Here is a 14,154-nt window from a genome sequence, read left to right as displayed (position 1 = left end):
GATTTCCCTGGTGGCTCAGACGGTAAAGTGTCTGCCTACAATGTGGGAGACCTGGGTTCGATCCCTGGGTCGGGAAGATCCTCTGGAGAAGGAAATGGCAACCCACTCCAGTACTCTTGCCTGGAAAATCCCATTGACAGAGGAGCCTAGTAGGCTACAGTCCATGAGGTCACAAAGAGTCAGACACGACTGAGCAACTAAAGTTTTCAAACTTTCAGATATGCAGATGACACCACCCTCATGGCAGAAAGCAAAGAACTAAAGAGCCTCTCTATGAAATTGAAAGAGAAGAGTGAAAATGTTGGCTTAAAACTCAACAGTCAGAAAACTAAGATCATGGCATCTGCTCCCATCACTTCATGGCAAATAGACAGAGAAACAGTGGAAGCAGTGAGAGACTTTATTTTTGGGGGGCTGCAAAATCACTGCAGATGGTGACTGCAGCCATGAAATTAAAAGACGCTTGCTCCTTGGAAAAAAAGTTATGACCAATCTAGACAGTATATTAAAAAGCAGAGACATTACTTTGCCAACAAAGGTCTACCTAGTCAAAACTATGGGTTTTCCAGTAGTCATGCATGGATGTGAGAGTTGGACTACAGTGAAAGCTCAGCGCCAAAGAATTGATGCTTTTGAACTGTGGTGTTGGAGAAGACTCTTGAGAGTCCCTTGGACTGCAAGGAAATCCAACCAGTCCATCCTAAAGGAGGTCAGTCCTGGGTGTTCATTGGAAGGACTGATGCTAAAGCTGAAATTCCAATAATTTGGCCACCTGATGTGAAGAACTGACTCATTGGAAAAGACCCTGATGCTGGGAAAGATTGAAGGCAAGAGGAGAAGGGGATGACAGAGGATGATATCCCTGGATGGCATCACTGACTCAATGGACATGAGTTTGAGTAAACTCCGGGAGTTGGCGATGGACAGGGAGGCCTGTTGTGCTATAGTCCATGGGGTCGCAAAGAGTTGGACACGACTGAGCAACTGAACTGAACTCATCTTCAAGTTTTCTGATATTTTCTTCTGCCTGTTCTTATCTGCTGTTGGGTTCATCTAGTAAAATTTTCATTTCAATTATTATAATTTTCAATTTAGAATTCCTCTTTGGTTCTGTTTTATAATTTCTGTCTCTTTACTAATATTTTATATATGATGGTACATCATATTTATGCTTTCCTTTAGTTATTTAAACATGGACTTCTTTCTTTCTTTGAACAAAACAGTTGATTAAAAGCCTTTATCTAGTAAGTCTAATATCTGGGCATCCTCAGGGACAGTTTCTATTGACTGCTCTTTTCTTTTTTCCTATGTATGGATCCTACTTTCTTGTTTCTTTGCATTTGCAATAATTTTTAATTGAAACCTTGACATTTAAAATAACATGATGTAGCAACTCTGAAATCAGATTCTCCCACTAATTAGGTTTTGTAATACTGGTTTTCATTGTTGTTTGCAGTGGCTGTTTGTTTAGTGACTTTCCTGCAGTAGTTCTGTAATGTGTTATTCTTTGTCCTCTTTGTTTTGTGGACATAAATTCCCTCAAATCTATGTCTATGTGGATATAGATTCCCTTAAATTTTTGTTAGAATTATGTTAAATTCATATATAAAGTCAGAACAACTGAAATTTTTATGATGTTGAGTCACCCTGGTCATCCTGTCCAAGAGCATATGAATATCAAAATCAAATCTAGAGAAAAAAATTTAAACAGGTATAAAAGACATTTGGGGGGCATTTGGGGAAATTGAAATACTGACTGTATAATACATAACATTTAATTAAGTTTAATATTGTTATGTATTATAATACATAATACATAACATAGTTTTTGCTATTCATTCTTAAGAAATGCATGTTGAGGTAGTTAGGGGTGAAGTGCCATGATACCTACATCATTTGGCCAAAAAAAAAAAAAAAAGACACACACCCACACAAATACACTCACAGGGAGTGTAAAATTAGAGGGAGAGATAGAGAATATAAATGGTGAATTGGGATGAAGTATATATAGGTATCATTATACCATTCTTTTAACGTATCTGTACCTTTGAAAACTGTCAAAAAATATTGGGAGAAAACATGATCCCTAGCTTCAGAAATATCTTGCCACCTCTTAAGCTATTGTTTTTTTCTTTTCTTACTTTTTATTTTCATATAGATTCCTGTATCAAGCCTGAGAGATACAGTCCTAGAACTGGCAGTGTTTGATCAACACAGGAGAAAGTTTGATAATTTCAGTTCACTAATGCTAGAATGGAAATCCTTAAATGAAACACTAGCTCATTTTGAAAATTATAATTCAGTGGAGATGGTAGCAAAGGATGATGGCAGTGGGCAGACCCGGCTACATGGTATTGTAAACATTTATGAATCTTTTTATATACGTACTAAATGGTTATGCACTAAGTATTTCCCTGTGCGTGAGAGTTTATTTATCCTATCTTACCATTCATCTTCAATCTTTGTATTTTTTAGAAAACATAAGGGTAAATGCCCTTGTTTGCAAAGTTAGGGTCTAGAGTCCAACATTCCTCACAAGAACACAAAACTAAATTAATTTTTAAATGGACTGGTTGCCTATTATTTGCCTAAAACTTTGGAAATATTATTCAGTTGTTAGCCAGTGTTTATTGAGTGACTTCTACATGTAAGGCCCTCTGCTTGGAGATTTAATGGTAAATGAGACACTCACAGCCTCTGCCCTCATAGACTTACAGTCCAGTTGGGAAAACCAGACTTTAAACATTACAATTGTGTTAGATGTTCTGAAGTGAAAATGTGGGGTGCATTTATAACAGAAGAACCTAACCTAGTTTAGATCAAAGAAGGCTGCCCTGAGAAAGTAACATTTACACTGGCAAGGCAGAAAGAAGAAATAGAAGATGAGACTTACGTAGAGAGAGAGCAAGAGGCCCAAGATGAAATTCTAAGAGGGCAAAAAGCCCTCATGGGCAGTCAGTCATCAAGCCTCTGCTGGTATCACACTTGCTGAGGTTCTGTTCTCCAAAACAAGTCACCTGGCCAAAACCAGAGTCTTGGTGGGCCAGGACTACTCAAGAGCATGGATACCACTGTAAGCCATTAATATAACAATCTGAGTGCATGCTCAGTTGCTTCAGTCAGCTCCGACTCTGCTACCCCATGGACTGTAGCCCGCTAGACGCCTCTGTCCATGGGATTCTCCTGGCAAGAATACTAGAGTGGGTTGCCATGCCTTCCTCTAGGGAATCTTCCCAACCCAGGAATCAAACCCACTTCTCCTGCATTGGAGGCAGATTCTTTACCACTGAGCCACCAGGGAAGCCCAATATAACAATCTACCACAGATTAATCCCAAAAGTGAAGAAGAAAATGGTTCAAAGGGTAATTTTAGGTTTCTGGTGTGAACATTTGGTAACCTTTTTTTTTTTTTTTAATTTATTTATTTTATTTTTTGGCTATGGTGAGTCTTCGTTGCTGCACACAGGCTTTCTCTAGTTGCGGCCAGCAGGGGCTCTTCTTCATTGAAGTGTGCGGGCTTCTCACTGCGGTGGCTTTTTTGTTGCAAAGCACAGGCTCTAGGCACACGGGCTTCAGTAGTTGCAGTGCATGGACTCAGGAGTTGCAGCTCATGGGCTCTAGAATGCTGGCTCAGTAGTTGTGGCACACCGGCTTAGTTGCTCCACAGCATATGGGATCTTCCTGGACCAGGCATTGCAGGACGCGTTCTTAACCACTGGACCACCAAGGAAGCCCACCATTCATTCTTTTAACTTTAAATTTTATGTTGGAGCATAGTTGATTAACAATGTTGTGTTAGTTTTCAGGCATACAACAAAGTATACATGTATCTATTCTTTTTCAAATTATTTTGCCATTTAGGTGACCATTCAATTGAGAAAGAAACACCAGAGAGGAACTTCCCTGGTGGTAGTTAAGAATCCACCTGCCAATACAGGGGACACAAGTTTGATCCCTGATCTTGGAAAATCCAACATGCCACAGGACAACCACGCCCGTGTGACGTGACTACTGAATCCATGCCTAGACCCCATGCTCCGCAACATGCATCACAACAAAGAGTAGACCCCACTCGCCACCACTAGAGAAAGCCTGCTCACAGCAACAAAGACCCAGCACAGCCAAAAATAAAAAATAAAAAGAAACATTAGAGAAATAAGATTTAATCTTTTCCTTACCCTCAGGGAGTTTATAAGTGAAAGTGAAGTCGTTCAGTCACGTCCAACTCTTTCCTACACGGACTGTAGCCTAACAGGCTTCTCTGTCCATGGGATTTTCCAGGCAAGAGTACTGGAGTGGGTTGCCATTTCCTTCTCTAGGGGATCTTCCAGACCCAGGGATAGAACCCGGGTCTCCCACATTGCAGGCAGACCCTTTACCCTCTGAGCCACCAGGGAAGAAGCTCCCTCCACCAGGGAGTTTATCAGTTCAGTTCAGTCACTCAGTCATGTCCGACTCTTTGCGACCCCATGAATCGCAGCACACCAGGCCTCCCTGTCCATCACCAATTCCCGGAGTTCACCCAGATTCACGTCCATCGAGTCAGTGATGCCATCCAGCCATCTCATCCTCTGTCGTCCCCTTCTCCTGCTTCCAGTCCCTCCCAGCATCAGAGTCTTTTCCAATGAGTCAACTCTTTGCATGAGGTGGCCAAAGTACTGGAGTTTCAGCTTTAGCATCATTCCTTCCAAAGAAATCCCAGGGCTGATCTCCTTCAGAATGGACTGGTTGGATCTCCTCGCAGTCCAAGGGACTCTCAAGAGTCTTATCCAACACCACAGTTCAAAAGCATTAATTCTTCAGCTCTCAGCTTTCTTCACAGTCCAACTCTCACATCCATACATGACCACTGGAAAAACCATAGCCTTGACTAGACAGACCTTTGTTGGCAAAGTAATGTCTCTGCTTTTGAATATGCTATCTAGGTTGGTCATAACTTTTCATCCAAGAAGTAAGCGTCTTTTAATTTCATGGCTGCAATCACCATCTGCAGTGATTTTGGAGCCCAAAAAACTAAAGTCTGACACTGTTTCCACTGTTTCCCCATCTATTTCCCATGAAGTGATGGGACCAGATGCCATGATTTATACTCAGGACCAATTTAAGGGCTTAACTACATACTATATCATAGTACTCATATGTATGTGATACTATAACATTAAAATACTGATAATGTGATACAGTTAATGTAAAAAGTGGTAGGGAAGAAAGAGATGCTTGTTATACCCTGTAATGATGAATCACCACATACCATCCATTTTATTTTCTAAATGTTTTTTTTTTTGTTTTATCCCTTCCTCTCTAACTTCATCACTAATATCCTCATAACCTCTATCCTATATCACCATAGTAGCCTCCTAACTGATCTCCATGTGTTTCTCCTACCGTCTAATCCATCCTGCATACTACTGTCCAGAATGATCCTTCTAAAGAATAAATACAAAACTCTGTCTTAAAATTCTTCTGGAAATAGTTTAAGTCTAGTAATTTATTGAGCTCTTATGACATGCCAGATACTACACTAAATACTTTATATACTTTTTAATTTTTATCTTTTAATTTTTTATTTATTTGTATTTTTTTTGCTGCACTGGGTCTTAGTTGTGGCGGCTGGGCTTTCTCTAGTTCCGGCACGAGGGGAGCTTCTGTTGTGGAGCATGGGCTCTAGAGTGGCAGGCTCAGTATTGTGGCTCCTGGGCTTAGTTGCCCCACAGCAAGTGGGATCTTAGTTTTCTGACGGGGGATTGAACCCACATGCTCTGCATTGAAAGGTGGATTCTTAACCATTGTACCATAAAGGAAGTCTGATACATACATTATCATACATACATTTCCTGTTATCCTCATTGCAGTTATGGGAGACTGACATATCCCTGTTTAGTAAGTTTACTCATTCATTAAACATTTATTGAGTTCTTATTATATTCTAGGCTGAGTTTTAGGCCCTGAAATCATAGCAATAAATAGATGAAGCCACAAGTTCTCTGATATCATAGCCTATAGTATACTCTTAATTATTGTATAAGAGTATACAATACTGGTAACAGTATTGTACTGTTACCAGTGTTGTCACAGTGTCTTTCTGGATAAGTTCTTGCAGCTTAACATACCAACCCATACCTGCTTCTTTGGCTTCACCTTTTATTACCACCCACATGTTTCTACGTTTTTCTTAAACTCAATGACTTTAGATCCTTAACCATGACAAGCCTTGTCATTCCTCTTTCCTTTGCATAAGTTGTATTTTCTCTCTCTTTTTTTATTTTTTTAACTTTTGCATCTTTGCTTAGCTAAACTCTTCCTCTAGTAATCTAGGAATTTTCTGTTCTTCTATATTCCCAGTCTAAGGAGAATGTTCCTTCTTTGTGCTCTTATATATTCTGTATTATGTGCTTTGTACATACTTCTATATTGCAGCCACCCTCCTAAGCTGTGGGTTTCTCTGAAGGTAAGAACAGTGTTGTCTTCATCTCTGTATCCTAATTACTGCCATAGTACCTAACATATAGTAGACCCTTAATAAATCTTTGTTTTGAATGAATGAATGTAAAATCATGAGAAAATGTTCTGCAGATTTATGCATGATCATCATGTGTTGAGAATATAATAAGAATTGACCTCAATAAAGTGGCAGATTCATGATAGTTAAATTGAAAAGAATAAATGAGTAAAGCAAGGTCAGATTATAGATGGCTTCAAATACCAGTTTAAGGAGTTTGAATTGCTCTAATAAGGACTAGTTAGCCATTTAAAGTTTTTGAGTAAGGGATTGACATAACATTTACATACACATAACAGTTTAGAAGCATAAAAATCCCAAAGGACTTTCTCTTTATTTCTCACTTCTGTTCTTAAATCAAACAAAAATTTCCCCATACACTATTGTCAGCTTATTTTTGGACTCACGAGCCATTAGAACTGGAAAGAATTTTAGATTTTTGCCTCTCAATCTCCCATTTAATAAAGGAACTGAGAAATAAACATTGCCCAAGGTCAGCAAAGTCAGCACAAAACCCCAGTTTTCTGTTTCCTTTGTATTTCCCTAATCACTGTGTGTGTGTGATTTTTTTTTCTCCCTCCAATAAAATACCGTTTGGAAAAAATTATGGTAGAGTTTGGTTTTCTGGGGACCCTTTTGTATTTTACGTGTTATTGTTTCTCACAGGGTATTTTTCTGCATGTCTCCAGGTCATCAGATCCTTAAAGTACATCAGATAAAAGGGACTGTACTCATTGGAGTCAATTTTGTGGGCTATTCAGAGAAGAAAAGTCCAAAGGTAAGTGGAGACTGTTATGTGAAAAATACTAATTAACTGAAATTTAAGGCTCCTTGCTGCTGCTGCTGCTGCTGCTGCTAAGTCGCTTCAGTCGTGTCCAACTCTGTGACCCCATAGACGGCAGCCCACCAGGCTCCCCTGTCCCTGGGATTCTCCAGGCAAGAACACTGGAGTGGGTTGCCATTTCTTTCTCCAATGCATGAAAGTGAAAAGTGAAAGTGAAGTTGCTCAGTCGTGTCCGACTCTTTGCAACCCCACGGACTGCAGCCCATCAGGCTCCTCCGTCCATGGGATTTTCCAGGCAAGAGTACTGGAGTTGGTATATTTATAGACCTTAGAAGTCTATAAATATAGCTGATGTAAATATAAATACAGCTGATGTAAATCTGAGAATTATGTACCTTTATGATTGTGTTATCTTTGGCACTTGAAAGAGTATTGGAATCTTTACTCACTGAGATGAGAAATTAAAAGTTTATATTTATCATTATGCTTCTTATTACATTTCTAGGAACTTTCCAACTTGCCCAGATCTGTGGCTGTGGAGCTGCTCCTGGTAGATGATGTAACAGTATTGCCTGAGAATGCCACCATCTATAACCACCCTGATGTGAAGGTAGGAGCTGTATGGTTCTAGATAAATGGAATCATGTTGGAGGGGAGAGTTCTAGGTTATTAAAATTAACAGTATAAATATAAAAAAGCTCACTTATGTGTTAAAAATCACTGATACGTATATAATGTATATATAATAATTATCTTTAGCACTAATACTTTAATAATTATATTTGGTCTTTGGTCTGTTGATTTTAATCTTTTAATGTCATACTCTTTCTTAGGTAAGTAGAAATTACTTTGAAATATTTATAATCCAAAGGGAATGGAATATTATTTGTCTTGATTTTTCCATAGGAAATATTTAGCCTTGTGGAAGGATCTGGTTATTTTTTAGTCAACAGTAGTGAGCAAGATATTGTCACCATCACTTACCTGGAAGCAGAAAGCTCTGTCCAGGTGAGTTCTAGAAATATCCCCAGATCGATGGTCTCAGGTCAAAGCTCATTCTTAGGAGAATGATCGGAAAAATATTATTAGGCATTTCAAACTTGTTACATAGAATAACATTTGTGTCTTTTTCTTTTTTAACCTATGTAGATTCTTAAACAAAAAAATGAGTTTTTTGTTGTTGTTGTTGTAATTGTCTATAGAAGGAAATAGCAACCCACTCCAGTATTCTTGCCTGGAGAATCCCATGGCCAGAGGAGCCTGGCGGACTACAGTCCATGGGGTCACAAAGAGTTGTACATGACTGAGCGACTTAGCATAGCATATAATATGGGGAAATTTTTGGTTCTGATTGAATGGAAACAGTGTAGGAGACATCTAACTATAAGATTTCCATTAAAACAAGGTTCAGAAAGAGAAAAACAAGTATCATATATTAATGCATATATATGGGAATTTAGAAAAATGGTTCTGATGAACAGAACCATTCTGTGGACACAGTTGGGAAGGTGAGGGTGGGACAAATTGAGAAAGTAACATTGTCATATATACACAATCATGTGTGAAAAAGATACTTAGTGGAAAGTTACTAAATAGCACAGAGTCTAGCCTGGAACTCTGTGATGACCTAGAGGGGCAGGCTGGCGGGAGGGGAGGGAGATTCAGGAGGAAGGGATATATATATATATATATATATATATATATATATATTATGAGTGATTCATATTGTTGTACAGCATAAACCAACACAAAATTGTAAAGTGATTTTCCACCAATTAAAAAATAAAAATTTTAAAAAGGTTAATTTTTATAAATTTCAAAGCACAGAACTGTGCGCATAGTTAAATATACTATTGACTTTATAACCTGAGTATATGATGTTTTCGGCCAGATATGGCAACTCAAAATATTAATCTGACTCCATAGTCAATATGCCAAGGGATTTTCTTTTAGTTGACTTGCAGTAATAAAAAGTATACATTAAATTAACAGATGTATTTATTTCCTTCACAGAGCTCAAAGGAATTTAACTTACTATAGTCATAATGTTGCTTTTTAAAAGGGGAGATTGAGGCCCTGTGTGCCAGCAAAGGATGTAAAAAACCATACTGCTGTGCAGGAGCTGTATGTAGTACAAGAAGGAAAAACAAAGTATCGGTCCACCCTGTGCTCTCTCTCCCTGCTTGTGATTGCAGTGTAAATGTACCTGATTTTCTTCCTGAATCCTTTCCCTGTTCATAATTTAAAAACTGGATATGTATGTTGGATTCTGCTTGAAATCAGTCAATTTAAACTTTGCTCTTTATCAGTTAATAAATATTTGTTAAGGGTACATATTTTGCCACAAACTGAAGCATCACTTTAAGGGAACATATTATGCTATGCCTGAAACTTATAATGTGACTTCTCAGAGTTCCTATCACAAAGAAAGTAAGATATTGTATTTTCTATTTGGATAGAAATAATTGCTCTCATATGCTTGGAGCATATTTGCTTCTTTATCCAGCTGCAATCTTCTTCCCTCTAGTTAGTTCCATTACATCCAGGAATTCTCACCTTGGAGGTCTATGATCTGTGTTTGGCTTTCTTGGGTCCAGCAATGGCTCACCTCACGGTGTCAGACATACAAGAGCTGGAGCTTGATCTGATTGATAAGGTAAGAAATGTTTGCTGTATCTCTTAAGGGAAGCAGGTGTCATTCTCACTCACTAGCATCACTTAATATAGTCTGTGCTCAGCTACTGTGTGTATTTGCCAGGCCCTTTGATAATGTTAATGGAAATACCTGCCCTTAAAGAACACCATTCCAACATTAATATCATGATGAAGATAGAGTGTTAAAGAACAGCTTAAAAGAATACACATGCTGCTGCTGCTGCTAAGTCACTTCGGTCGTGTCCGACTCTGTGCGACCCCATAGACAGCAGCCCACTAGGCTTCCCCGTCCCTGGGATTCTCCAGGCAAGAACACTGGAGCGGGTTGCCATTTCCTTCTCCAATGTGTGAAAGTGAAAAGTGAAAGTGAAGTCGCTCAATCATGTCCGACCCTTAGCGACCCCATGGACTGTAGCCTACCAGGCTCCTCCGTCCATGGGATTTTCCAGGCAAGAGTACTGGAGTGGGGTGCCATTGCCTTGTCCGAAAAGAATATACATAGATTATGCTTACTTGCTCAAAGGCTGATCAAGAACGTTTAGCATTAACCAAAGGGCTTGCCCGACTCTGTGCAACCTTGCCACCTCTGCATTAAACTGCCCTACGTAAATGAGACAGCTTTACTAAATTACCTTTGAATTATTTTTTTAAATTTTTATTTTTAACTACCAGGTTGAAATAGGTAAAACTGTGTTAGTAACTGTGAGGGTTCTTGGCTCTTCCAAACGCCCATTCCGAAATAAATACTTCAGAAACATGGAGCTCAAATTGCAACTGGCTTCTGCCATTGTGACCCTGGCGTGAGTACCATTTCAATTCTTCTTTCTCCTTAAGTTTATTATCATGAGAATATCCCTCCTGGTAGCCTGGTTATCTCTCCCTTAGGTTATTTCAGATTTTCTTTTTTGTGTGTGTGTAATAAAGTTTTATTAAAGTATAAAGGAGATAGAGAAAGCCTCTGACATAGGCATCAGAAGGGGGCAGAAAGAGTACCCCCCTGCTAGTCTTCAGCTAGATGTTATATAGTCACTGCTGCTGACTCTGTGCGACCCCATAGACGGCAGCCCACCAGGCTCCCCCGTCCCTGGGATACTCCAAGCAAGAACACTGGAGTGGGTTGCCATTTCCTTCTCCAATGCATGAAAGTGAAAAGTGAAAGTGAAGTCGTGTCTGACTCTTAGCGACCCCATGGACTGCAGCCCACCAGGCTCCTCCGTCCATGGGATTTTCCATGCAAGAGTACTAGAGTGGGGTGCCACTGCCTTCTCTGTATTTCAGATTTTCTTCTTTCCTTTTTTGTCATAGTATCTTTCAGCCCACATTCTCTTCCCACACTCAACTCTCGACAAAATACCCCTTTCACATCCTCAGATGTCTTATTTTGGGACTAATATGTGTCTCATTAACACTTCTATTTTATGGAACTTCTTGGATAATATCCTTTGAGGATGCTTCAGGCTTGAGGACCTTCAAAAACTCTATCTAGAAGTAGAGGCACTGGTATTCCCCTCTGCAAAAGAAAAAATACAGAAATTCTGAGGCAATTTAGTATTTGTAGTTTTACCAGGCTATGTTTATATTGCCCTTAGTCCTTTGGAGACTTAGAACAAATATTTGCCCTTCAGGAGCTTCCCACCATTGCTATGAACTTTGTCTTGACTCTGAAAGTTATTTTCTGGCAGTTCCTCTTAACCTGAGTTAAAATGAGCAGAAGATTGGGAATTCTCTGGGAGTCCAGTGATGAGGATTCTGCATTCTAAGGGCTATGTACCTGAGTTCATTCCCTGGTTGGGGAACTAAGATCCCACAAGCATCTTAGAAAGATGTATAAGTGGCCAATCTTAAAAACAAATCTTTCTCACCTAGACATTCATGGGTCTTTTCAGGCTAATGGAGGAACAAGATGAATACTCTGAAAATTATATCCTTCGAGCTATCACTGTTGGGCAAACCACACTTGTAGCTATTGCCAGGGACAAGATGGGGAGAAAATTCACATCGACCCCTCGGCAAATTGAAGTAAGGAAATTATCTCATCCAAAATTCATACTTCATCTTGTTTATAAATTTATAAGTTTTATAAATGTCCAGTGGTTAGGACTCTGCTTTCACTGCTTACATCATGAGTTCAATCCCTGGTTGGGGAAGTAAGATCCCACAAGTTGTGAAGTATGGCCAAAAAAAGTAATTGTAAACATAATTTTAATGACCACTTTTATTCTAGTGAGCGGATACATAATAACTTGTTTAAGCATTTTCACTTAAGTAATTTATAATTTTTTGCTATTAAAATGAAAATTTGTGTTATAAATAAAATAAAATACCTGTCTTTGTATACAACTTCATTGTACATAATTAGGAGTTTTTTTTCCCTTAGAGTAAGCTGCATGATCATTTGTCGTGAAGTTGACTCTAGTTAACCACTGTTGTCCTTTTGGTTTTCTCCTTCAAGGTGTTTCCTCCATTTAGACTTGTTCCAGAGAAAATGACACTGATTCCAACTAACATGATGCAGGTGATCCTAAAGCCAAAAATGAGCCTTTCTCTTCATCCCATCTCTGCCCCACCCCAATACACATATACACCTCTTCCTGTTGGCCTTCCCTTGTCCACTCTCAACCAAGTACAACAGGATCTGATAAAGAAGAAAATTAGTATTTTCTTTGTTCTATGATAATCATGGTATGAACTACTTCTTGGAATCCCATGGATTATTTATAGCACTTGTATTTTATCTGCATTTGAGCTGATATGGCACATGCTGGTTGGAAAGTGGGGGAAGGTGAAGAAGTTGAGTTGCTCAGACAGAATGTTGGAAAAGGAGATGTGACTTCTCCTCAAACTCCAGCATTCACTGGTGTGTTTAAATTTCAGGTGATGTCTGAAGGTGGCCCTCAGCCTCAATCTATCATTCATTTCTCCATCAGTAATCAGACTGTGGCTGTTGTTAACAGGAGGGGCCAAGTTACAGGGAAGGTAGTTGGCAGAGCTGTGGTCCATGGCACCATTCAGACAGTAAATGAAGATACTGGAAAAGTCATTGTGTTTTCCCAGGTATCGGTTCTTTGTTCTGCTCTGCTTCTGCTCTTCCATCTGGGAGTCATATTGGGAGGTGGAGGAGGAAGTAGTGATGGGGAGGGTGTCCGTAGCCCATGGGAAATATGTAATCTGTAGTTATGAGACATAGTCCTTATGCTTAAGAAATTGTTTCAAGAACAACAACAACAAAAAGCCCATATATATGGCATATTTTTGTTGTCGTTGTTGAATGCCCCAAACAACAACAATCAAATGAGTTGTCATAAGCATCTCTGTCTACCCCATAGACATTCCCTCTTAGCCTAAGCTTGCTCTCCACCCTGTTGAGCAGGATGAAGTACAGATTGAGGTTGTACAGCTAAGGGCTGTTAGGATCCTTGCAGCTGCAACTCGACTCATCACAGCTACTGAGGTCAGTATGATGGTTCTGTTCTAGGTTCATTATGTTGATAATGCCAGCTGGACAGGAGGTATAGCACAAAACCACTCTTCCTTTTCAGATGCCAGTTTATGTCATGGGAGTGACCAGCACCCAGACCCCTTTCTCCTTCAGCAGTGCCAACCCTGGGCTCACATTCCACTGGTCCATGAGCAAAAGGGATGTACTGGATTTAGTGCCCAGGCATTCAGAGGTATGAACATATCTGTTAACATATTACCTTAGGGATTTATTTTATTTCATCCTTGGTTTTAGACTGACTTCCTTCTAAACTACACAACATTATTACTTACTATTTCTGATTGTTCTGTGAATGCTATAAACCTGAAAATCATATGAAGAATCCAAATTTGAGTATTCAGATAATACTACACAATATTTAACATACTTTGCTGGAAAGAACTCTTAAGAAAGCATTGCTTCCTTTGATACATTTGCTGTTATATAATGTTGCATTTGTGAACAAATAACTGTGTTACATGAATAATATATTATGAATATAAAGTATGTATACATAGAGTTTAAATTTAACATACTTTGCTGGAAAGAGCTCTTAAGAAAGTAATGCTTAATGGAGAAGGAAATGGCAACCCACTCCAGTACCCTTGCTTGGGAAATCTCATGGGGATTCTAGTGTGCAACCGTCCATGGAGTACAACAGGGCTGGACACGGCTTAGCGACTAAAAAACAAATGGCAGTTCTAGCCAATGTGTGAGAACAAACACTTGTAAGGAATT

At 39.2% G+C, this 14,154-nt stretch overlaps 1 protein-coding gene across 1 annotated transcript in view; it reads left to right on the top strand.

The window, feature by feature from the left end:
• NUP210L (nucleoporin 210 like) overlaps positions 1-14,154 on the top strand; it is a 100,271-nt gene that overhangs the window by 59,572 nt on the left and 26,545 nt on the right. The window contains exons 17-27 of the mRNA XM_005910030.2: positions 2,159-2,351; positions 7,189-7,277; positions 7,789-7,893; positions 8,190-8,291; positions 9,811-9,939; positions 10,611-10,738; positions 11,825-11,957; positions 12,391-12,453; positions 12,813-12,992; positions 13,309-13,389; positions 13,478-13,609. Coding sequence (XP_005910092.2) covers positions 2,159-2,351; positions 7,189-7,277; positions 7,789-7,893; positions 8,190-8,291; positions 9,811-9,939; positions 10,611-10,738; positions 11,825-11,957; positions 12,391-12,453; positions 12,813-12,992; positions 13,309-13,389; positions 13,478-13,609 — 1,335 coding nt within the window. The remainder of the gene's footprint in view (positions 1-2,158; positions 2,352-7,188; positions 7,278-7,788; positions 7,894-8,189; positions 8,292-9,810; positions 9,940-10,610; positions 10,739-11,824; positions 11,958-12,390; positions 12,454-12,812; positions 12,993-13,308; positions 13,390-13,477; positions 13,610-14,154) is intronic.

Source organism: Bos mutus, chromosome 3, assembly GCF_027580195.1.
Source record: "Bos mutus isolate GX-2022 chromosome 3, NWIPB_WYAK_1.1, whole genome shotgun sequence".
NCBI lineage: Eukaryota > Metazoa > Chordata > Mammalia > Artiodactyla > Bovidae > Bos > Bos mutus.
This window is presented reverse-complemented; position numbering and strand designations above follow the sequence as displayed.